Source organism: Rhyacophila brunnea, unplaced genomic scaffold (genome assembly GCF_057557595.1).
Source record: "Rhyacophila brunnea isolate RB1 unplaced genomic scaffold, BYU_Rbru_1.0 scaffold_8, whole genome shotgun sequence".
NCBI lineage: Eukaryota > Metazoa > Arthropoda > Insecta > Trichoptera > Rhyacophilidae > Rhyacophila > Rhyacophila brunnea.
In genome coordinates, this window is record NW_028233350.1 from 28,218,376 (window position 1) to 28,241,684 (window position 23,309).

A 23,309-nucleotide genomic window follows, 5' to 3' on the forward strand; every position below is an offset into this window, starting at 1 on the left:
TAAATTAAAACTAACTCATAGTACCTATACGACTACCAGACGCTGGTTCAAAATACGTAGGTAATAAAAACTATCAAAATACAAGGGAAAGACAGTAGAAAATAGGTAAGGTAGAAAATAAAGTGTGTAATTAAATTAAAAATATAGAACAACGCATAATTTTTTCATCTCGGTGCTATATCGTCGCTGTAGGATTGGTTTGTCGAATTGACCAAATGTCAAATGTTCAGGAAACGAAAAACAAATTTGAATATCCTAAATTTAAATACATGAAGGTATTTAAATTGTTGTTTTTACAGCATATGAATGCTGTTTTCATTACAAAGCAATTTAAAGAAAATGATGGTTCTGACTTCTGGTCCATTTAGATACAAAAAACCATTCTGCATTCAAAGGTCGATTTCGACAAAAACGGATATTCGACAAACCAATCTATAGCGACGATTTAGTATAAGAATTTAAGGTCATCTCTTTCCGATAAGAAAGCTCATGGCGAACTGTGCTACCGTGAAATGTTATCAAATTAAATCAAATCAATCAATCATACAATAATTTATGTGTAACTTGTTTCATGCCCCATTATCTAAAGTTAGTCCAAAGATTATTCGCAATATTTTTTATTCGTCCACTGCTAAACTTAGACATCTAAAATGTTGATGGACACAACATTTATTACAATGTAATGTTATATTATGATGTTACATGACAATTTTCAACTATATCCGATTTAGACGAAGCATATAGGCGCATAACCAGTGGGTGGAAAGCAGGAAAAGGAGGAAAATATCGCTACAGGCTTCCATACAACTATCATTACAAAAGTAGATAATACAGGGGCGGAGCAAAGAGTTTTAGCGGCCGAAGCACCAAAAAATGCGCCCCTTATATTATAATGTAACTTTTTGTAGGTAGGGGAAGATGGGGTTAGTTGCAACAGGGGTAAGTTGCAACAATCGATTTAAAATGGCCGCCAATCACGATTTCAACAAAATTTATTAGTTGTAGGTACGTCAGATGGTAGTGTAATACACACCGTGATCTAAAAATCAGTTAAATATATTGCGTCAGATAGGAGATATTATTAAAAGTTTGTTTTCGTCTACTCAGAGTATTTTTTTAAAGGTAAATTAATATTTTCTGTTACTTTTATACTTTATAAATTTGGATATCTGTGTTATATATTTTCTTGCCAAAGTATTGTAAAATATATGCACGTATCTTAAATTCACTCAATATTACAGCAATCACAAAATTTTGAGGCTGGAATTCAATTTTAGATGACGGGGTTGATTGCAACAAATCTTATGGGGTTAGTTGCAACATAGTAAAAGATCGTTAGGTACGAGGGTGGGTCAATAAGTCCTTAGAAAAGCCGACAGGTGGCGCGACTAGTACTGTAAGCGGTTTGTTTTCATGCAGCGGCACTACCGATTCAGTATGCTGCGAAGTTTCAATCAGATTGGTCGGGTTGTTGTGTGTTTCTCGTACATTTAAAAAAAAAATTTGCTTGTGGAAAATGGAAAAATGGAAAATGGAGAAAATTGAGTTTAGAGCTGTTATTAAACATTTTAATATAAAAGGGTTAACAGCAAAGGAAATAAAAAATGAGTTGGATTTAGTTCACGGCATATCTGCTCCTTCACTTGCAACTATTTATAACTGGTTAAATGAATTTAAACGTGGTCGTACATCAACAAAGGATGAACCACGCTCAGGACGTCCTGTAGAGGTGACTACACCAGAAATGATCAATAAAATCCACGATATGGTGTTAAGTGACCGAAGATTAAAGTTGAGTGAGATAATTGAGGTTACAAGGATCTCAAAAGGTAGCGTCATTTCTATTTTACATGACAAATTGGGCATGAAAAAAAAATTTCTGCAAGATGGGTGCCGCGTTTGCTCACAGTCGACAATAAACGCAATAGGGTGGTGGCCTCTAAAGCCCTGTTGTCGCTCATGCAACGCAATCCGGATGAATTTTTTCGTCGCTTTGTGACTGTAGATGAAACATGGATACACCACTATACTCCCGAGACGAAAGAACAGTCAAAGCAGTGGATTGCGAAGGCAAACCATGTCCAAAGAAGGCGAAAACAGTAAAATCAGCTGGTAAGGTTATGGCTACTGTATTTTGGGATGCACGTGAAATTATTTTCGTTGACTATTTGGAAAAAGGAAAAACAATAACAGGGGATTATTATGCATCTTTATTGGACCAGCTAAAAAACAAAATTGAAGAAAAACGGCCTCATTTAAACAGGAAAAAAATCCTCTTTTATCAGGACAATGCCCGTGTTCACACATGTTTACGATCAATGGCTAAAATTGAAGAATTGAAGTTTGAATTGGTCGACCACCCACCGTATTCGCCAGATTTAGCCCCCAGTGACTTTTTCCTTTTCCCAAACTTAAAAAAATGGCTAAGTGGACAACGTTTTTTTTCAAATGAAGAAGTCATCGATCGGACAAATGCTTATTTTGAGGACCTTCCGAAAACTTATTTTTCTGACGGTTTAAAAAAAATTGAGAAACGTCTGACCAAGTGTATTGAGCTCCAAGGAGATTATGTTGAGAAATAAAAAAAAAATACAAAAATAAAAACTGTTTTAATGCTTTTTTCTACGGAATTATTGACCCACCCTCGTATTAACGGTTGAAAATTGAGAGATTTCATACGACGAATCTTGTATGGATTTTTAATTTTGTGTGGTTTCACACCAATGGAAATAAGGAAAATGAAACATGTGGGCATACTTTATCTGTACCAATATAATGCTTTTTACATATGTGACAACTGCAAATCAGATGTCCCTGATGCCTCCAAATAGATGTTGCAATTTGCCCCAGAGGTGTTGCAAGTAACCCCGCTGTCAGGGCAGGTTGCAACGATTCTCAATTTTTATATATACATACGTATATGTATTTATTTTCTATAAATTAACTAGTTTATTCAAAATAATGTATACTTTAATTAGGTATCAATTTATTATTATTTCTTCATAGGAATACATTGCGTCAGTTTGAAAATAAAAAATACAAAAATAGAAACATCAAAAGTGTTGCAACTAACCCCCTTCCCCTATCTTTTAAAATTTATTTTATCTTTTGAATAGATATAATATATGAAAACCTACATAAGATAGAATCTCTATTTTTTAGTAGGTACATACCTACAGCGCTCATAATGGACCAGAAAGCACTGGTTCGTGAAATCCTCAAGACTACCGCTCCGTGTACATGGAAAAATTAAAAATGGCGCTCCGGCATTATTATGAAAATCATTAAGTACCTATATTAATTTTCGTTTTACAACGTTTTTATTAGGTCGCATTCTTATCTGTTTTGTGGTTGTTTATCCAGTAAAATCTTCCAATCTGTTTTTAACTAACTTCCCGACTAGCTAGACATTTGAAACTTTTAGAATATATCAGAACACGATGCCAATGCATTTTTTAATACTTTTAGCCATCTTTAAGTAGAATTGAATTCATTTTCAGTTAATTCTGTTTTGTATGAAAAGTTATTTCGGTAGAAATCCGTAATCCAATCCACTTTTATTGGTTGCTAGGGGTCTGGGGTCCTAGCAACTAAATTATTAATATATACGTGCGTTACTATGGAAATCAATATGAATTAATGTCAAAATGACATTTCAGTATTATTTCTATCACGTACATTTTTTTTGATCGTTTAAGCTAGTCAAGTCAAGTTTATATAATTCAACAGAAATTTTAAAAACGTTGTAAGTACCTATATAAAAAGTTATTTTTATCTTGTAATTATTTTTTAATAAAGTTTAATAAGAAACTTGGCATGTCGCACACACGTCTTATTTTCACAAACAATAATAAGATTTTGTGTTGTTTTGTTACAATGTTTTTAGGCGATCAGTACATATCTTAAGTTTTGGATAAATGACAGTTATGTTTATGTACCATTCCATAAGATTAATTGGATTTAATATTTCTGGATTCGCCTTCCGACATCTTCAATATCTGTGAGTATTGTATGATATTACTAATTGAGTAATTGATATAATAAAACTATCGTAAATAATCTACCTACATATTATAAAAATTTATAACTACAAAACAGTGATGTCCTGTAGAGGTAGAAAAACCACGCACTGCTAGTGATTATATTATGCGGTGGGTAAAGGCAGGAAAAATAGTTTGTGTTATCATTTTTGACAGAATATTTTTCGCCTGGCACTAAACTCGTTTCGTAGGTACGTCAATCTTTAGTAGCACTACGTAAATTCAAACTGACATTGTGTATTTTATTGTTATTTTTAATTGATTAGTTTATTGAATTATACAGGTAGGTACATACTTAGGTAGGTACCTATTAGAAAATGATTTTTTTTATTCAGTTATGAAAATACTTTAAATTGGTGTTGTTTTCACTCATATGTTATTGTATGTCATCATCATCAGCCGGGGTCAATCCACTGCTGGATGAAGGCCTCCCCAAGCTTTCTCCAACTCTCTCGGTCCTGTGTCGTTCGCTGTCACGTATTTCCGCTGAACTTTACCAGTTCATCAATCCAGCGGCTTTTAGGGCGACCCTGTGGCCGTTTCGTACCCCTTGGGTACCACTGGATGACGGCATTTGTCCAGCGGCCGTCCTTTCGGCGAGCAATGTGTCCCGCCCATCTCCATTTCAGCTGTTTGGCAACGTCTATTACATCGCGTACTCTTGTCTGCTTCCTAACCCATTCGTTCCTTTTACGGTCCTTTCGCGTGATGCCCAACATGCACCTCTCCATGCCTCGCTGTGTGACTCTTAGCCTTTGGACATCTCTCGTGTTGAGGGTCCACGTCTCGCAGCCATACGTGAGCACGGGTAGCACACATTGGTTGAACACCTTACGCTTAAGACATAATGGTAGGTCACTCTTGAAGATAATATTCAGACGTCCGAAAGCACTCCATCCCAGCTTTGTTCTTCGAGCAATTTCATCGTGCATGCTTCCGTCTATGGACACCTGCTGTCCGAGATAGACGTAGCTGCTGACTTGCTCGAGTTGGGTGCCAGAAATACAGATAATCGCAGGGTCCGAAAAACAGTTCCTCATCACTTTTGTCTTTGAGACATTTATCTTTAGACCGACCGTTTGACTGACAACCGCGAGTTCTTGCATTCTACTTTGGAGGTCTTTCCACCAACCCGTTTGGACAGCGTGGTGTGTTATGTCCAAATACCCCCATGAAACATAAACAAAAATCTCGGCCCTCATTCTCCGGAGGCCAACCTGACACTGATCACGGCAGCAATCAGCAAGGGAAGGCAGAGGGTGCTAAGAATCCCCGGAAAGACGGTAACGGCTGCCTACCGATGACCATTGCCACCTATAACGCGAGAACATTATCCAGCAACGCCAAACTTCTAGAGCTCGAAGAAGAACTCGGAAAAAAAAAATCCATTGGGATGTTGTCGGGCTCAGCGAGGTAAGACGACAAGGAGACGATATCGTCAATCTCCACAGCGGACATGTACTCTGTTATAATGGGACTAAGAGCGGACGCACAAGCGGTGTCTGTTTTTTAATCCACAGACTCTGGAAAGATCGCATAGTTGAATTTGATTTCTCCTCAGATAGAGTAGCAAGTTTAACACTTCAGCTCAGCAAAAGATACCAGATTCTGCTTTTGCAAGTTTATGCGCCCACTCAAAACTCACCTGATGAAAAAGTGGAGGAGCTATATGAAGAAATCAGTACGTTGAAAAATAAACGGAAATGTCACTTCACTATCATCATGGGAGACTTTAATGCACGAATCGGATCTCAACACCAGGATGATGTAGCGGTCGGGCACTTCGGACATGGCATCAGGGATGGCCGAGGAGACATGTTAGTGGAGTTTGCGGAAAACCACAATCTCTACATCATGAACTCATTCTTCAAAAAGAAGCCTTCTCGAAAATGGACATGGCGAAGCCCAACAAAACGAACCAGCGAAATCGACTACATCCTCACCAACAAGAAGGATATTTTTCTAGACTGCACAGTCATTAACAAATTTAATACTGGCAGCGACCACCGAATGGTAAGGTGTAAAGTACGATTTAACATCAAACGTGAGAGATCCAAACTGATGCAGAAGCCCAGAGTCCGCAGAGGCTTGAGAAGCAGAGTCGAATTCCAACAAGAGCTGGAGAACAGGTTAGCGGCTTTCCAGGCTGAAAATGACCCCATCTCCCTACAAAACACCGATGCAGTAACAAAAATCATTATCGAATCTTCGGAAGAGACAGTTGCTGCTGGGGTTGAACGAGTAAGCAAACTTTCAAAGGAAACGTTGAATCTTATGAAGCTGCGTAGGAGTACGAAAAGCGAACAACAAGTTGCAAATGATCTCGAGTACTCCACGCTGTGCAAAACTCTACGTAAAAACATACGAGAAGATCTTCGTAAGTTCAATATGAACCTTGTTGAATCAATTGTTGCGTCAGGAAGGAGCTTACATAAGAACAAGCAGCATCTGTCAATAGGGAGAAGGCAGATCACGACACTAAAAGCGCAAGATGGAAGTATCGTGCGTAACTGGGATCATCTACTGGACACTGTTGTAGAGTTTTACAGCGCTCTATATAAAGATGACACTGACATCAATTCAGATCTTCCGGTGAACGGAGAATATGGAGATCCTCTTCCTGAGGTTACTACCACAGAGGTGGAATATGCTATAATGTGCATGAAGAGTGGGAAAGCCCCGGGAGAAGATGGGCTGACTATCGATGTTCTCAAACGGGCCGGGAGGACGGTGAGCGAAGTGCTCGCACGTCTGTTCACGTCTTGTCTGCACGAAGAGAACATCCCAGAGTCATGGAAAAATGCCTCCATTATTATTCTCCATAAGAAAGGAGACACTGAAGATCTGAAAAACTATCGACCAATTAGTCTACTGCCAATTCTGTATAAGGTTTTCACGAAAATACTCTCAAACCGTCTCGAAACAGTTCTAGACGAGAACCAACCAAGAGAGCAAGCCGGTTTCAGAAGAGGCTACAGTACTATGGATCATATACAGGTCGTCAGGGAAATCATAGAGCGCTACCAGGAATACAAACTGCCATTATATCTTGGTTTTATAGACTATGAAAAGGCGTTTGATTCCATCAAAAAATTCTCAATTATAGACGCCCTTAGCAACCAAGGAATTTCCAGACGCTACATAAACATATTGAACAGTATATACAGTGATGCCACAGCATGCGTGAAACTTCACAATCGGTCGTGTAAATTCCCCATTAACAAAGGTGTCCGGCAAGGTGATACCATTTCACCTAAACTATTCACCGTTACTCTTATTGTATGTAAATAACCATAAATAAAACACAATTTCAGGATTAGGTACCTATCGGAACTTTACTGCCAAAGCTTGACTTTTTTACTCGTTCATTGATCATCGATTGGTCAGTAGATGGCAGAGCATAATAATGCAAATCGGACGACCTATTGTCGTCGACTCATCACTGGAGCGCCTACATTTTAGATACCTACACTGATACAGTGCTGGTATCATTAACTTTCGGTATAGGCATTCATTTTGAGAAACACTAAAATTATTATTATCAAAATTAATGTTTGACAATACACATTTTCAATTTTGTACATTGTACCTAGTTTTTGAAATATCTACACGATGATAGATCATAATAAGTTCATCCAAAAGACCGCGTTAGTATGAAGCTCAACTTTATATTATGTAGGTTGTTTGTATATTAATTTGTAGCTCGACGTGTTGGCTCGTCTGACTGAAGAGGTGTCTTCAATCTCTTAACTCCAATCAAATTCCTTTTTTTTCATTTCCCCCTAGATTCGTGACTCAAGTATGTACATATTTGATAATATGGTAGATACCTAGGTACCTACCTAAAACACATTTATTGTGTTTTTGGTGTAAATTTAATACCTAACACTACCTAATTATTATTAAAGTGGAGTGACGCAGGGCTGAATTTTCGATAGAAGTAAGGGGTCTATCGCCTGGGGCCTATGGCCTGTACCCTCTAATTAGTAGTTACCTAATTAATTGAACCCCTAAAATTTGAAAAAAATCCATAAATAAAACTTGCAAACATCTATCTAAAAACTCTTGAATTTTAAAATTCTTATAACAAACAAATTGAATATTTTCTCCTCCTTTATTAAGTTAACAATCAAAATAAGTTGAACCCAAAGAGTTTGGATGAGATCAGAACCATAATGATTAAGAACCATTACCTATATATTTTTTCCAGACTGAACGACTCCGTAGTCTCTGCTCCGTGTCCACACAGGCCAGTGCGATATTTTAAAATCGTTTGACCTTTTCCCATGTGGAGCACCCGAAATCCATAAACTTCCATCGACCGGGACCCGTTAATTTTAAAATACCTACCTATTTTTTTATATTAAATTTTACTCGATGAATCGCTGAAATACTGTGACTGAGTTTCATTAATACAAGTTAGTACTCCATAACAAGCCAAAAGTCCGCGTTCAATAATCGATTTTTCACAGTTTGCTAGTTCTTCGCGGTAAAATATAATAAGAATATTTAATTAATAATAATCAGAATACCTACCTACCTACCTATTTGATTATGACGTATTGAAATATAGGTATCACTTTAATAACGGTGTTTTATGTAATAATGTTATAATATTAATTAACATTTTATTACAAAATGATAAATAAATAAAGGTATGTGATTTTATTATTACAAATTACAAATAAAAATAAAGAAAATTTATTTAAAATTATAGCATAATATATATTCCAGCTGGCTATGAACTTGGTGAAGTGACACACCCATTAATTTTGACACATTAAAAATGACGCAGCGGCTGCTTATATATCGTACGATTTGTATTTCGAACTCTGATTGGTCGACCCATCATCGGTGACACAGAAATATTATGGTACTTCGTCAAATTCTGTGAAAACACGAAAACAAAACTGAAAACATGGAAGATCCCGAAGGGTGGTCTTCCACTCAGGGGATGGAGTTCGACAATTCTCAAGACTTTGCTCCAAGTGAAGGATTTAATTTCAACGACATAGCGGACTTGCAAGGTTATTATTAAATAATAATCTCGCCTAAATACACACAGTAACATTAAAAATTACATATTTACCTTATGACATTATTGCGTCAGATTTTAGTTGCATAGCTCTATAAAATTAATGATGTTTAAAGATTAATGAAAACTTGCATTTCAGATTACTTCAATTGTGACACAGAACTGGGGAATATCTTTGAAGAAGAGAGCTTCATGAAACATTTAGATGAAGATTTAAGGAACACAGATCGCCAGATAAAAGTTGAGAACTTGGATTTGATCAGCCACTGTGATGTGAAATCGCCCGGATCTTTGTCGATTGGCCCAGCGCAGGATCCCTTGCCAATGTTTACATCGAGTGATGGATTTTCATATATGTATGCCGTGCCTGCTATTTCACCAAAGATGTCACCTCTCAGCAACCATTCTAATTCACCTGCGTCACAGATGGGATCTCCCAATTCCTTGGAACCAAAACCGCATCTGTTTGAAAAGCGAGCTAATTCCTTTCCTTTGCACAGTCCGGTACCCGCTCCGCACAGTCCAAAATCCATCACAACTTCTGCAAGCCCGGTGTCGGCAGTACCCGTTAGAACCGAGGTCCCTCCGCCTACTCAGAGCTATATTATCAATCGTCAAAACGTTTCCCAGATAAATCCAAATATCTTATTACAAGGGCCTGTCAGTAATCCTACGTTTATAAACTTTAAATCCATTCCTCAGCCAGCAAAAATTACGCAGTGTAATGAAAACTTATCACGTGTATCTCAACCGGTGAAACATAAACAGTTCAACGAGAATGTGATCCACGTGTCGCAAATGCCACAGACTGTACCTGTACAGCATCAGTTGCTAGTGTCGGATAAAGGTCTCTCGCCATTGCTGGTGCAAGGTACCGATCGGAGATTGGGGCCCATGCTGTTGCAGGCTAAACTTGTTAAGCCAGCTGATCAGAATCAACAGACCGTTATGTACACCGCGTCACCTGTTAAAGGTAATTTTTCATTGCAGTTTTCTATTTATAAGATTTTCACCAAAGAACACAAAATTAACACAATCACTGCTGAACTTTTAATTACCACATTTAAATAACACATTAATTATATCTAATGGCCAAGTACTCCAAACGCGCCAGTCGCGATGTTAGCACTGAATGAGGCACTACTGGCTTACCGTACTAGGTGTGGTATAACAGGCTTGAGTGTAGAGAAATATGGGATAAACTTAAACACATGTTATACCTACATATAATATATTATTTTCAATAGTTACGCTTATATCATAATATGCATTTAAGTTTGTCATGTAAACAAAACGCGCATCCAATATTTGAAAACCGTCAGCGTGTTTTATATTCTTGGGGTTGGGTCATAAAATAATAAAAAAGCATGGCTTCAGAACCTTGGTCCCGGGCAACTGACATTTATATTTCTATTATATTAATCTGTTCTGTGAGTTTCACTTTTTTGTTTTATACGCTGAACAGCTTAATGTGGAAATTATTCAGGGCAAATTGGTGTGGAGTGGTTTTCAGCCAAATAGGTTTTATATCGCTATTGTACAAATAAATCAGAACTCTGTACAATTTTTGCGCATATGGACGTCTCCTTAGCGGCACCAAAAAAAATTCCATAGTTACATCTCATTAACCCCTACATTAAAGTTAAGCACTGTTGAAAATAACAAATTTAATTTATCTTTCAATTGATGTCATCTATCTGAATAATCAAAAATCACGTAAATAATCAAAAATAATAGAAAATGCTACGATATGGTTTCTGCTGAGAGTAATTTATAGCATACTTATCATTCATGAACCATATTTAGATAGTGTTAACATTGGCAATTCCAAATTATTTAATTTCCCATACAATTATAGTTAGTACCAAAATGTTCCTTATTTCAAACTTTACCGTCTGGAAACCTTCTTAATAAATAAACAGTCTTTATTTTAAAGTCATCCTTTTTACGATTACTTAATAAACTCACATGATAGACCATTATTTCAAACATTTTAACAACTTCAAAGTCAAATTACTCAAAACTAGTATTCTCCAGTTAGTGTGTTCTGCCAGAACAGAGACGATATAATATGTCAATCTGGCGTATCCTTGGCCATCCTATCCTTGGCGTATGCAATTGCAAACTCCTCTGTCCATCAGAAGTTAGTTATCAGTATCACATTGACTTAAAACTTACTTATTATAAAAATTATTAGATCTGCATTAATCTGGTATGTATATACTTAGTTATCGTGATAAATTTTAAATTCATACTAAGTACATAGTAATTAAAATATTTTTTAACCATTTTTCCATTCCAATATCCATAATGGGACTTAATAATTCAAACCTGTTTCTAAGTATTTAGTACGTATTGTTCAATTTTTTTTTAATATTTTATTGAACAAAGCCATACCTACTTGCACAGTCAAAATAATATTTAGTTTTTATAGATTTAAGATTTATTTATAGTCAATGAGTAGAATTTGAAATCATGCACTTATGTTTCGCATAATAACTTACTATATCAACCAATATTATTGTTACATTTCAGGTATAACAACTTCCCTCTCAAATATCCAAGCTCCGGTTCGACCTGTACATACATTGATGAACACGACAAATGGAGCAGCGATTTTAGCTACCGGTATCTCTTTCCCTATGGATTCCGACAAAGTGGCCATCAGCCGCATGCCGATTCCTGGTGAACCCAAGGTCAAAGAAGTGAAGAGGAGTGCTCACAATGCTATTGAAAGACGCTACCGCACAAGCATCAATGACAAGATTATTGAATTGAAAAATATGCTTGTCGGAGATGACGCCAAAGTAAGTGAATATCACAAGAAGATTTCATTTGTATTATGTGTAAAGAATTTAATGTTCGTTAACTCAGTGGTATTTAAAGTGAGCGCCTCAGCAGTCTAGGGTGCTGCGAATAATTTCCAAGACCGCGAGAGGGTAAAATTTTAATGATTCTAGGCATTCTGAATTTACTACACTGATGCACAGTCACTGTGATGGACTTGTATGGTTCAGTGGCGGTTTGCTTAAGGCAGTAACAAAATTTCAACATAGCATACTGCTCTACCCGTATAGCAAACATTAGCATGGGGTTGAAATCAAATATGGCTTCACTTCCCATTTCCTGTCTGCTGAACAGGCAATCATTGATCGCTACTTTCACCATGCCAACTCAGAAACCAACTGTCTTTTTAAATACCACCACCATTTATTTTACATGCTTTTTAAAGAAATTCCGGTGAAAAACAGACTAAACCGTAAATATTATTGTGCTGTGGAAAAATCCTTACACTATAAGTGTCACACAAAAATAGTTGATTAAGTTATTAGCAAGTACAAGTTTGACACCGGTTAGTAATTAAGGTAATTAGAAATACTTTGATTTAAAATACAAAAACCGATTGCCAATAAGTAATGCAATTTAGAAAGCACTTCAGAGAATATTGTATAAACACTAATTAACATTGTTTCAATTAAATAGGACACATATAACTTAGTGGTCAGAAACATGAGCACGAATTCCGAAACTTTTTGGCCATCGCTACCACTTTAAATGTGTTGATTTTTCTTTATCCAGTTAAACAAATCAGCTATATTAAGGAAAACCATTGAATACATCAGATATCTGCAGAATCAGAATGCTAGATTAAAGCAGGAGAATGCCGCTTTGAAGTCGTCCCACCACGGTCAGAACATTAAAGATCTTTTGGTGATCGGCGATGTCACCCCGCCACGAAGTGACATTTCTTCACCGTCTCATTCTCCCCATCAGAATGAAAGCGATCTGCCTTCTTCACCTGAGTTTGCAGAGGTAATTAATTCTTTTTTGATCAAACCATTGTAAATACAAACTAGCATTATAATATGCAAGGATGAGATCAAGCGAATCCTTTCTCAACTGTATAATAATTGTTAAAATGTATTCCATGTTTGTAGATAAAAGAAGAATGCTACACAGAACGAATAATGGGAGGAATGGGAGACCACAGTCGTCTTGCAATGTGTGCGTTCATGGTGGGACTGCTCGCTTTCAATCCCTTCGGGAATGTCTTCAATAAAGTCTCACCCGATATTTCTTCTGCGTCATACTCGGGCAGGACGTTGAACTCGCTGGAAACTGGTGAGAGAGCAAAATCATATTTTATTACGCGGAAGGAAACATTAAAGACGTATTTTCTATGTAGTGCTTGATTGTTACTCCAACTGCCCCTGTGTCTGTCTTTTCACACACATGTCAACTGTAATTTATGAATGTACATTGAACATATTATATGTTACAGTATTATTGCCATTAATATTCTAAACACAGATATCTTTGGTTATAGTTGGTTTAGTTATAGTCACATTTGGTTTAAACCACCCCCTTTTAAGGAAATTATTTTATTTACTTGAATCGTATGCTGGCTGTCATAATATAGGAATTAAGGACCATGAAATTGGTTTTGTTTTGTTTGGCCTTTTAATAATATGTACATAATTATTGCGTGTTGTACTCATAAAGTTCGGTGGATGTATGTGGCAGCAATGAAATAGGGACTGAGAAGAATGGAGGGAGCTAGGGGAGGTCTTCATCCAGCAGTGGATCGACCCCGGCTGATGATGATGATTGTGTTAACAACAATATTATCGATTAAAATAAAACACAATACGTAATAATAAATAATAATAATCAGGACTGGTTTTGTCCGCTTCAGTGGTACATCGTCATCTGATCATTCCATTGAAGCAGACGAAATCAGTCCTAAATTATTATTAAACTATGTGGAATAAATACTACATATTGCATTTTATTTCAATTAACACAATGTCTTTCCACCAAGAATTGACAGTTACACAACACCATTAAATAAATTCCGAACACCTTTCTTAGTAGTGTTATGCGGTTGAACAAATTGGTTTATTCTTTCAGAGGAATCAAACTACTTCTTATGGATGCCTACTCTATTTTTGTGGATTGTCAATATTGTTATACTCGGTGGTTGCCTCGTGAAGATGCTCGTCTATGGAGATCCTGTCCTCAAAAGTAAATCAAAGCAAACTAACACATTCTGGCAACACAGGAAAGAAGCTGATTATCTAATAGATATGGTAAGTTTGGTTAAAATTGTTGTTATATCAATTATACATGTGTTAGAAGTCCTTTTAAAATTTTCCCTCGTTACGAGTAAAAAAAGTAGGTACATTGGAACCTCGATCTACCGTTCTCGCATAAATCGTTTTCCCGCACGGATCGTTCATTTTTGAAAATACCGCCAAACACCCATAAGAACAATGTTAAGTAAAATCCCACATTAACCGTTTCCCGATTTATCGTTTTCCTCTATCTATCTTCTAAATATTACGGTCCCGTCACAAAAATATCCCAATCGACCGTTTTTGTTGAATATTTTTCATTTAGCTTTCGTAGAATTGTTTATGATACATACAGACCTTTCAGTCGCGTCACTTTGTTTGCACAGGTTGGTAGGCGCTCAGGCTTGTCTCGCATCTCATATCACGAATTTTTGTAAGTCGCAACTCAAATGCCCCACATGAAGAAAACTAGAACTATAGCTAAGAAACTGAAAATAATTCAAGAGGTTTTTTTATTTTTTATATATCCCTCATTTATCGTTTTTTTTAGGGTCCCGTGAAAACCGTAGAATCAGGGTTTCCCTGTACATGAAAACAAGATGTGTAAAATATAATAGATTATTTTTCCTCCCATTGGCCATTATTTGCATACTTAAACATTTCTTTTTTTAGCATTAATTGCAAATGCTAATGTTGGCGTGTTCGCAAGTGCTTGGTTTTCTGATAATATAGGAAGTATGAATGCGTGTGCGAGAGTCAAGTGATGAGATTAGGGAACACCTATTGAAAACACCCGATTTGGTCAGGTTGACCATAGGCTAAATATACTATGCGGTGGACCAACCAAATCAGAGCATCAGTAGTGCTTTTAAGACTCAAATTATACTAGAGCATGTCAATGTCATAATTATTGATTTTTGCATTTTGCTTTTGTTTACTTTTTAGGGGGATCTGGTAAATGCTAGGGTTGAACTTCTCAAGTGTTTAAATGTAGCTGGTAGACCAGTCAGCTCAGGGAAATTCTACCGTTTCACTGGAACGCTATGGGGAGTCATCAGGCAGGCCATTCAAAGAGCACCCGGAGGACGCTGGATAGCCCGCCGTAACGGAGACTTCTTCAATAACAGGTTGCCATCCTATTTTAATTTTAATTCTTGTTATTATTAATTTATTGTGTTCTTTAGTTACTACTACTATGTACTACTAATCAAAACTTTTATTGTGTGGAAGAATATTCACAAATAATAAAGACAGAACTATTTTGATGGAATCGAAAGGAAGAAGTGAGAAAGTGACTCATTTATTTTTTAAAACAAATGAAAATGCAAAAAACTGCATTACTTCATTTATTATTTTCGTCAATAATTGATGTCACTACATATTTTCAGTTTCCAATGCATTTTGTTAAAAGTTTTTACACTATTATTTCAACATAATGATTAATTTCAGCCCCAACCGGCGTGCAGGTGTTCACTGGGCTTCGGAACTGTCTCTGGTGTATCACCGACTGTCACAAGTAGAGCAAGTGTTGTCAGGCGAAGAAGGTTCCGGCTCGACTCTCCCTGTTGTCCTCAGTGCTCTGAACTTGGCGGAAGTCGGCGGAACGTCAGCCCACTTGGCGAATGTTTACGTTATGACCGCACTTGCCATCAAGAATAACACTAAGCCGTTCATGCACTGGCTTAGCAGGTCTATATAAGTTCTCTCACTCGATTCTATAAAGCAATTTCATATTTAGTGTCTGTCTACATGTCTACACTGTCTGAATACATTATCCAAACAAGGTTTTTTCAACTTGATTCTTAACTAATTTGATTGTTAAAACAATACCAATATGTACATCTATAAATATTAGAAACAGTTTGTCCACTTGGTGTGATCAGAATGCCTGTCTCTGATGGATTCTGCCTGGATCAAATTCACATCTGTTTGGATCTATACCACGGACCATCAAAAGTTGACCAAATGGCTACCGACCGTTCTTTATTAAAAAATAAATTTGCATAGATAACCTCTACTTTGTGAAGACCATATGCTCCCGCTTTGGAACGCGAAAAGGACTTTATTCAAATTTAAGAACTTTAGTAGTTTGTTTGCGTACAAGTATGGTTATGATAATGGATACATATTTTCTTTACAGTTACTACTTGTGTTTGGCAAAGCAAGTGTGTTCAGAGCTGTGCGGAGTGACACCGATCCGTTTGCAATGGCTGTTCACGCCTTACGGCCAAAGGTTCTTTGTTACCCAGACGTGGAGCTACACTTCCAAAGACTACAATGTGTCTCTCTTCAGTCAGCTGCCAAATAAAGCTGATCCACTCACCTATGCTATGAGGGTATGTAAAAAATGTAATCTTAACATGAGAAATTGTACTGTTTCAGTATTCCAAAACTTACTGTCTGATTTTTAAAAAAAAGTATGTTTCAGTGACAGCGTTCATTTTTTTCTAACCAATTCATAAGTCTAGATTTCTTTCATTGTCATTATAGGTATACCATTGCGACCTGCTTGAACGGTGTCTACAGACATTGCTGTGTGCTGACGGAAGAAGTTCACATACTCAAGATGTTCTTCAAATGGTCTCTCTCATCACTGACAATGTTTCACCAATCGCTCCTCAGAATATAGGTAAGATTCAATAGCTCAGTTTTTCAAAATTCATTCAAGATAACTGATTAGTCCATAGAATTTGTTGTGATTATTAATATTATTTGGTATTTTTAAGGTTGTTGGGATCCTGTGATGGAATGGTGGTCAAAAATGGTTGGAGTGTCAGCTCAATGGCTTCTGGGCGATGAAAAGGCTGCTTACCATCTCGTTCAACAACTGAAAAATCTACCTGCTTTTCTGGCTATGTCCGAGGATCCCTTGCCAAAGTAAATAATATAATATTATTATCTATGTACTTCAAATAATTTATGTATTTCGTTTGACTTCATATTTTCACAATAGTTATATTAACCCTTCACTGCATAGTGTCGCACATTTGCGACATTTCGATATAGCCAATGCCATCTCTGTAAATTATCAAATAATATCCTTTTTCTATGCCTAGAAAACTATTTTACCATAAACATCCTACTTTACCGATTTTGTTTGGAAATTTCAAGAAATAAATCATTTTTGCATTATAGCCTATGCATTTCTGCTTTGACAGTAAGTTGACAAATTCGTATGTACACAAAAATCCGCATTTGTAAATAAATTAAAAAAATAACGGTGTGTGTACTTATGTACGCGCGTTAGAAGTTATACTTCTTTTGCGTAACAAAATAAAATAATCGCACACCGCGTTAGTCAAAATTCACATCAACCAAAAATATTCAAACAGAAAGTAATTTTACATAAACTAAATATGTAACACCAAACAAAAGTAACATACCTATCACACTTAGCCGGCTCGCACATCACAACTCGCCTCGTGTGCCTAACCGCCATAAATCAAAGCTTCCGAGAACGGGCAGGCGGTGTTCCTTGATAAAACCTCTCACATCTGCCTAGCGATATCGACATTCACCGCAACGCGGCGACAGTCTGGAGAGAAATGGCCGTTTGTGCAGCTGTGCGCTTGCGCGGAGTCGACTTTTTTTAGATACAACATGCAGGCTGTAGGAAATGCGACATGTTGCATCTGCGGATCGTCTCGCATCGCAGTTGCACCGGCCAATCTGCGAAGCTCCATTTGATAACGTTTGTTTCTTGGTTTACGATGACGTCACGTCGACGAATTCGTCGTAAGATGCATGCGGCGAGTTCTGATGTGCGAGCCCACTTAAAAATATTAAGCTTAGTTTTGACAGCTTATCACATATAAAAAGGAGTAGGTGCAATTCACACCGCGAAAGAATATTTTTCACCAGGCAAAATTCTATGGTCACTATGGTCGGTTATGATCACATAATTGCGTGAGACGTCATGTTTCAGATCTGTCAAATAATAAAGTATGATATAAGATAGAATTGACATTTTAATAGCCACATATCAATAAAAACTATAATAAAGGAGGGCCGCTTATTGGAGTGCTGCGGGTTTATTTCTAGACACTTTAACTTATATCACTAAATAAATTATTTAATTATTTCTCGTTTTTATTTTATTTTGGCCAACAATAATAAATTCGTTTCCTAGGCAACGGAACAATTCTTCGTACATATAATAATAAATTCGCTGCCTAGGTAACGGAACAATTCTAAACTATATAATAATATTATACTGTGTAATCGTCACGATTGCATTATCATACTGTGGCGTAAAGGCAGTGCGTTCGGCTGGTAAGCGAAAAATCGTGGTTCAAATCCAATCGAGTGCGATTGTTTTCGTGAGAAAAAATTAATTATGTGTTACATGTCACACGCCAAAAATACACTCTGATCTGATTTTCCAAACACGCCTAAAGAAGTATAACTTCAAAAAATATACAGAAGATTGAAATTGGTTGAATAAAAATATCTACACATCAAATAAGATGTATATATAAAATTTTTATAATTGTTATCATTTGGTTTTGTATTTTGTCATACTGAAATGTAAGATTTCCTAATGTCGTAAATCTGCGATACCACGCAGTAACATACAAAATTAAATGGAATTTTCGAATTTTTTGACACCCAAGAAAAAAAAGTTTTCAAATACAAAAAATCATGCAGTGAAGTGTTAATGAAATTATATACGGTTTATTATTTTTCAGGGCAGTTTTGTCGGCCATGTTGTGCAGAGATTCTCTTCGTTCCGTTTCAACCACAAGCAACCGACAATTATTGGAGGCGGAAGGAAATAATGCCTTGAAGATGTGTGATACCGCAGGAAAACGATTAGCTGATACTGTTGCCTTCTACAATTGCAGGAATCCGGGACCCATCGTTTTGGTATGTATTGTCTAACATACATTAATATCCAAGCACATACAATATTGATGTCTCCGACTTGTATGTATAGTATATTTTTATAATCCTTCTAAAAATAGTATAATGAAGTGTTAAATTTTTTAATGAAATCTGGATGTATGAATATTATTGACAAGCTAAAGTCTCATAAGACTTGTCTTATATGTATTGCAATACTGACAGATGTGTATTGTTTCTCAGCTATTTCAGGTTTTGTGTTGCGATTGGATACTGGAATGTCGCGGAGCAGTATGGGAAATATTGACTGAAGGCAAAACGGCTGCTAGCCCAACTGAACTTGCACTCTTCCAGAGGGATTTGAACTCACTCAAAAGAGTTTCAGAAAATGTACCTGTAAGTTCAAACTGAGATTAACTACATTCCATATTATCAAACTATTTGTTAACGAGTTGTATAATATGTATTGTTTCATATTGCTGGGATTGATTATAATATTACATATGATGCATTATCTCTTTTCAGTGGGCTCTCTCCAGAGTATTGTTGCAAAGTGCAGTGTTGCGGGTGTTGGCAGGTGCTGCTCCAGGTCGTACACAGCAATTGCTTACCACGACGTTGAGACCTGTGCATTTTCGGCCGCCACTTATTTGCGGGAAAGGTAATTATTAATTATTTCACGTCATTTAGTAACTTTTCATTGTGTCAGTTTGTCATAAAATCAGTCTTACCAATGCTCGTTAACAAAAATATGCCAGATATGATAAAAAACTAAGTTATAATTTAAAAGCTAGATTTTCGCTAATTATAAAAAATGTATTTAATATAAATATTCTTTTCATGAGAACGAAGTAGAGATTAATGGTGTGATTTTACGCGATCATCGCAACCGAATTGAATGTACATTCAAATGAGACCGTTTTTCGTTCATCGCACTAAACGCCTTTAACAAATGCAAGTAGGTACTTGCTATCCGATTGTCTCATAAGCGAAAACACCACTTTAGTACTCTAACTAAAACTAAAAATTATTTCAGGTACGAAATTTTGTTGTTAAAAACTAAAATATTGTTGATTTATAAGCAAACCTTGTGTAATAAACATTCTAGCATTTTTAAGTTAAACATTATGCTATCCGTAGTGTCGAAAAATGCTAGATTAAACCCCATACGCCAGATGCATATTCTACGGCTAGATGCCTATTGAAAAATGCTAGATCTAGCAAGAAAATCACTATCTTGGCAACGCTGCATAAATTTCTTTTGTATAATTTTTTGGTATAATGACAATACAATATAATGTCACACAATTTTTTCTTTTATACATAGTTCTTGGCATTAAGTAAAGTGATGGATTTAAATTATTGTTTAGCTTAACAGAATATGTTTTTATTAAAATTATAAATGCATCATAATATCTTCAATACATAAGTTACTTTATACATGCATATTATGTATTATGTTTAGCTTTTGAATAAAGATTTTAAACAAATTATAGACATGAACCATATCAAGTATAAACAACAAACATTGATGAGTCAGCTGGATTACATTGCAATCTATTTTTGTTAGTAAACAAAGGATGACATCTATATTTTTGCTTATTCATTTAATTAAATGATGTTATTTATGCAGACAGGGGATCGTTTGAGTGGGGCGGAGAGGCTGAGCGTGCTGAAGCACTCTTTGTAGCCTGCAAACATCTTCCGGAATCTCTTCTTTCTTCTCCTGGAGAAAGAGTTGGCATGTTGGCGGAAGCCGCCAAGTCCCTGGAGAGGATCGGCCACAGGAAACGTCTGCTCGACTGCTATCATCTGATGAAAAAGCTGGGCTCCACTACCGCACCCATCTAATAATTTATTACCAAATTCTTTCATTTATTGCAGTCAAATTTGCTTATGTTGAGATTATAATATGTCATGGTCGAGCTGAATGAGTTAAATGATTTATTGTATCATTACAAATGAAGCAAAAACATTTTTTTTCACTTATAAGCGATGGTGCCCATAGAACGCGTCGAGCGGGCGAAGTCGGCGTATTAAGTGTTTATTCATAACCATAATCACACGTCTCTCGCCGCGCATTACCCTTCACCTATGTAATAAGCGGCCCAAGCAGCACAAAACAATTATTTTTACAGCGTCTCTCATAACAAAGCAATAAAAATATTATATTATTTCGGGGCTTGTAATAAATATTTACGACGACATTATTCAACCAGCGAAATATAGGACACGGAACAAAGAGTTCCCTTTTATTAAATAATTGCTTTTCGCCCGTCGATCGACGACGCCTCGAGCAGCGTAATTTTGGTAGCCGTGTTCAATGAATGGACTTCTTTGTATTTTCATTAAATCGTATCGCCGAGAAGCGAAAAACGGTGACTCATGCGGCAAGCGGGGCGCAAGGCATCGTCAAGTCCAGTGGGCGCTGGCGTATTTGATTACGTTGTATTTTTGATGATTTACGCGCCACTTGTAGAAATTTTGCGCGAGCACCGCACTCGCTGCGTCAATGGGCTTTATGCCTAAGACCTAACTTATTTCAATATGAATTACTCAACTTCATTAAATTGAACTCAACTTGCTCTTTTTACCTAAAGCTTACCAGTTGGAATTATTATGGATTTTGTTTTTGGTCATTAATCTTGCACTTTTAAAACTAGGACTCAACGGGTAGAATGAACAACCAACCTCTACTCCCAAGTCCATATTATTATGCTCTGCTTATGAGTGAAAATGGTTTTATACATTACATACAATAATCTTGACATGTCTGATTGTATGCTGTTTAATCACAAACTGTACCTTAAAATTACTATTAATAATAATTATTAAGTGTTGAATCTTTATATGCATAATAAACTTATTTTTTGATAATATTTCAATTTAATATTGAATCTATTTAAGTAGTCTCATCCTGGTTACGTTTCATACATAGTTATTTTGTCAATTGCGTTATGTTAGAATAGATAATATTATGTTGACGTTCTTGTGCGATAAAATAATTTACATTAAATTCACAAATCGAGTAATACATTATTATTAAGTGCATTAAAAATTGTAAATAGATCATAGTATTAGTATCTTAAGAAATATGAACAAAAATGTACAACGAAATATTTTATATTATCAAAGGACATTTTTTATGAAATTAATTAATTTAATAAATTATTTTTACTGTATTGAAGACATAGAATAAATTAAAATGATTTACTATATCTGTGTGTTTTTTTTCCTAATTCCATTTGTAGATGTATTTTTATTTCAATTTATAAAAATGCCAACTACTTCGGTGGGTAGCAAAGAGGATTAAAGAGGAATTATGTAAAATTACACTCCACCTTCTAAATTTCTTTAGGCGAGGAAATATGAGGCGCCCGGTTCCAAAAACATTTTTACATTATTTTGAAAATCATATGAACAAAATCTAATTTGTTGCTTCAGAAGATTCGATCCATACATTTATTTCGTTCCTAAAACCGCTATTTACCCCATTTTTACTGTTAAAAAACGTGTCCAGTTCCAAAATCTGTTATATGCATGACCATCATGGTTCCAAAAACCGTTATTTGATTGTCATTTTCCAAAAACCGTTTTATTATATACAAGTTGTGAAGCGATAGAATGATACAGTTCCAGAATCTGCCATATTCAACCTCGTTCTTATTCTTTTCTCATGTTAAACATTTTTAATTTTTTTTTTGAGTGAATCACTTATTATTTTTGTATAATGAACACAGCTGTTTAGGAAGATATTTCTCTGCCGAAAATCAGTAGAAAGCGTACACGGTTCATTGAAACATTGCGTCCCACTGATTCTCATTACTGTAGAAATAGGTCTACCAAATTGTACCTGTCATCTGATTTAAGTATTGCGAATCTTTGGAATGAGTATAATGAATTAGCAATATCTGTCAATTTAAATGTCCAATACAAATATTTTAGAAACATTTTCGTTATTGATTATAATATATCATTTAAGTCACCGGGAACCGACATGCGCTCGGAATGTATATCATTAAAAGAATGCATGAAGGGACCGTCATTAGAAGATGAAAAAACCGAGCGGGTAGCACAGCCGATATTATTTGAGTAATGATTTAGCATGCTGGGCTCATATGTCCAGCATGGTTGCTGTGAGACACAAGACTGGGCGGGACAAAGGATAGAATGAGACAGGAAAACGACTGAAGCGGTTGCATTTTTTCGTATGGCCGTCTGAGACATGACTATCTGAGTTATATTAAATCTATGGAAAAAAACATTATTATCTGCTAAATTACAAGTACACTATACGATTTCACAACATGCCAAGGT

At 36.1% G+C, this 23,309-nt stretch overlaps 2 protein-coding genes across 2 annotated transcripts; both read left to right on the forward strand.

The window, feature by feature from the left end:
* Positions 1 to 5,762: 5,762 nt before the first annotated feature.
* Positions 5,763 to 7,790, forward strand: LOC147064099 (uncharacterized). The gene is made up of 2 exons (XM_085959143.1): positions 5,763 to 6,281; positions 7,743 to 7,790. Exons 1-2 carry the CDS (start codon positions 5,763 to 5,765, stop codon positions 7,788 to 7,790), a joined length of 567 nt encoding a protein of 188 aa, XP_085815269.1.
* A 1,078-nt stretch (positions 7,791 to 8,868) lies between these two features.
* On the forward strand, positions 8,869 to 22,208 carry SREBP (Sterol regulatory element binding protein). Its single transcript, XM_085958507.1, has 16 exons — positions 8,869 to 9,067; positions 9,215 to 10,048; positions 11,611 to 11,882; positions 12,655 to 12,888; positions 13,014 to 13,197; positions 13,987 to 14,165; positions 15,096 to 15,277; positions 15,600 to 15,839; positions 16,291 to 16,486; positions 16,641 to 16,779; positions 16,877 to 17,027; positions 18,839 to 19,016; positions 19,236 to 19,388; positions 19,518 to 19,653; positions 20,626 to 20,990; positions 21,523 to 22,208. Exons 1-15 carry the CDS (start codon positions 8,959 to 8,961, stop codon positions 20,841 to 20,843), a joined length of 3,405 nt encoding a protein of 1,134 aa, XP_085814633.1. The 5' UTR covers positions 8,869 to 8,958; the 3' UTR covers positions 20,844 to 20,990; positions 21,523 to 22,208.
* Positions 22,209 to 23,309: the final 1,101 nt, after the last annotated feature.